The sequence below is a fragment of the Neomonachus schauinslandi genome, unplaced genomic scaffold (assembly GCF_002201575.2).
Source record: "Neomonachus schauinslandi unplaced genomic scaffold, ASM220157v2 HiC_scaffold_4505, whole genome shotgun sequence".
Classification (NCBI taxonomy): Eukaryota; Metazoa; Chordata; class Mammalia; order Carnivora; family Phocidae; genus Neomonachus; species Neomonachus schauinslandi.
In genome coordinates this window covers 1-2,310 of record NW_025413193.1, presented here as the reverse complement: position 1 = coordinate 2,310, position 2,310 = coordinate 1, and the positions used below count along the sequence as shown (strand labels likewise).

The 2,310-nt window shown below is 44.2% G+C and overlaps 1 protein-coding gene across 1 annotated transcript; it reads left to right on the top strand.

The window, feature by feature from the left end:
- Positions 1 to 321: 321 nt before the first annotated feature.
- On the top strand, positions 322 to 1,231 carry LOC123323980 (olfactory receptor 2T33-like; the record flags this gene model as incomplete). The annotated part of the gene is given in 2 exon segments (XM_044912514.1): positions 322 to 475; positions 478 to 1,231. Coding segments are annotated over 2 exon segments (908 nt in total), but the record flags the coding sequence as incomplete, so codon positions are not given.
- Positions 1,232 to 2,310: the final 1,079 nt, after the last annotated feature.

Genomic DNA, 2,310 nt, shown 5'->3' with positions numbered 1-2,310 from the left:
CGTATTATTTCCTAACATCATGAGTAAATTATGTGAGGCATACTAACAAGACATAGAGAAATAATAGAAATGTAATGTGTACTGCGATATATACCTGTTATGCAATAATCTTAGGGTTAAAAAATACTGTGTAATAACAGCAGAGCAGTGTGATAGGATGCTAAGGCAAATATCCTGTCACAAAGTGAAAGATTAAAGATGTAATTATTCCTCCAAGTCTCATTTTGGTTTCTATGTCATTTGACCACCTCTTCTTAAGTAAATGCCTAAACTTAGCTCCAAGCAACTCTCATTCCTTGTCTTCCAGGCATGAATGGAGCCATGGAAGATGCAAATGACACCACAGAGATAAACTCCATTCTTTTAGGGCTTTTTAACTACACTCAGACCCATCTGTTCCTCTTTTCAATGGTGCTCATGCTCTTCCTCATCTCCCTGATGGGCAATGCCCTCATGATTGTGCTCATCCATGAGGACCCCAGCGGCACACACCCATGTACTTCCTGCTTAGCCAGCTCTCTCTCATGGACATGATGCTGGTCTCCACCATAGTCCTCCAAATGGCAACCAACTACCTGATGGGCACCAGTTCCATCTCTCCTGCTGGCTGTGGAGCCCGGATTTTACTGTTTCCCATGCTGGGAGAGGGTGAGTGCTTCCTCTTAGCGGCCATGGCCTATGACCGCTATGTGGCCATACGTCACCCCCTGCGCTACCCCATCCTCATGAATCAGAAGCTCTGCTTGCACGTGACCACAGGCTTCTGGCTTCCGGGAGGGGTGGATGGGCTGATGCAGCCTGGTGCCATTCTGAGCTTCCCTTACTGCCATTCTCGAGAAATCAACCACTTCTTTTGTGAGGCACCCACACTCACGCACCTTCCCTGTGCCCACGCTACCTTTTTTAAGTTTTTCACGTATGTGTGTTGCCTCCTGATGCTCTTGATCCCTCTGTCTCTCACTTTGGCTACCTACAGTCTCATCTTGGCTGGTGGGCTCCGCATGCGGTCCACTGCAGCTCAGAAGAAAGCGTTTGTCACCTGCTCCACTCACCTGGCTGTGGTGGGGCTCTTCTGTGGCACTCTCCTACTCATCTACGTGCGGCCCAAATCCTACCGCTCAGTGGCCCATGACAAGGTGGTCTCTGCTTCTTACACCATCTTCACACCTGTGTTGAACCCCCTTATCTACAGTGTAAGGAACAAAGATGTAAAGGGGGCTTTGAGAAAATGGCTAGAGAAACATTTTCTGGGATGTCTATAGTGAGAGGAATTGGATAAAGTGGCAGCAGCCAAACGGGATCCATTATGAAATTTCTGTTGTAGGAATACATTTTGCTCTCACTTGACTAGTTTGCATTGTTCTAAAAAATACTTATTTTATATTTAGTAAATTAATTAAAATTTACATTTGTGCTGCTTCCAACCATTGTCATAGTATTTTTGTTCTAAACTTTGGACCTCAGCAATAAGAGTAAATGACTGAGGCACTGTAAGTAAAAGATATGCTAGACATTGATAAAATAAAGGAGATTTTCAATTTTAACGTTCATTGGCCCTGCTCATGGGATCTCAAGAAAGACAAACCTCAAACATTACCATAAAATCTCACAACACGGGTTCAATTTCTGCCCTGGGCATACGTTGTACATCTGCTTTATTTTGAAATGACATAGCAAACTTAAAACCTTTAGCAGGCTTTCTAGCACACAGTAAGCACTCAAGAAATACTGTCTGTTTTTAATTTTACTATTCTTGATGTTCCTGCCCCCAAATCCTGAGCTACATATGAGGGTGCTTGCATTCAAACCTAAATCCTTCTGGATCCAAAATGAAAAGAATTAGAGCTATAACCAGGTTTAGGAAAAACTGGTCATAGTCTTTTTTTCAAACATCTTGGCTTCATTTACTAATGCCAGACGTTGTGCTGGGCACTGGAAACAGAATAAAGATCATTGTGTTGAGGGGATCATAGGCTAGGAAAGTAAAGTACACTGTATTATCTGTCCCCAAGTTTTCACCTTCCCTTCCTGGTCACAGCCCTCCGGATGGACCAAATTTACTTTTCTCTCTGAATGGGCTTGGCTGCCTGACTTGCTTTGGCCAATGGAATGTGAAAGTGCTTGTTGCAAACAGAGACTTTAAGTGGCCCAAGTTTGGAGCCACATTTTGCCACAAAGGCTGTGAATCCTCGGGTTAGAGATGGTCTATGTAGAAAGACCTGTGTGTAGACACTCTGCTTCGCTTTTCCTTTCTATCGGATTGGCACCCCCCTCAGCAGCTGGCCTTGAGCTCTAGAGCAGTCAGTGTGT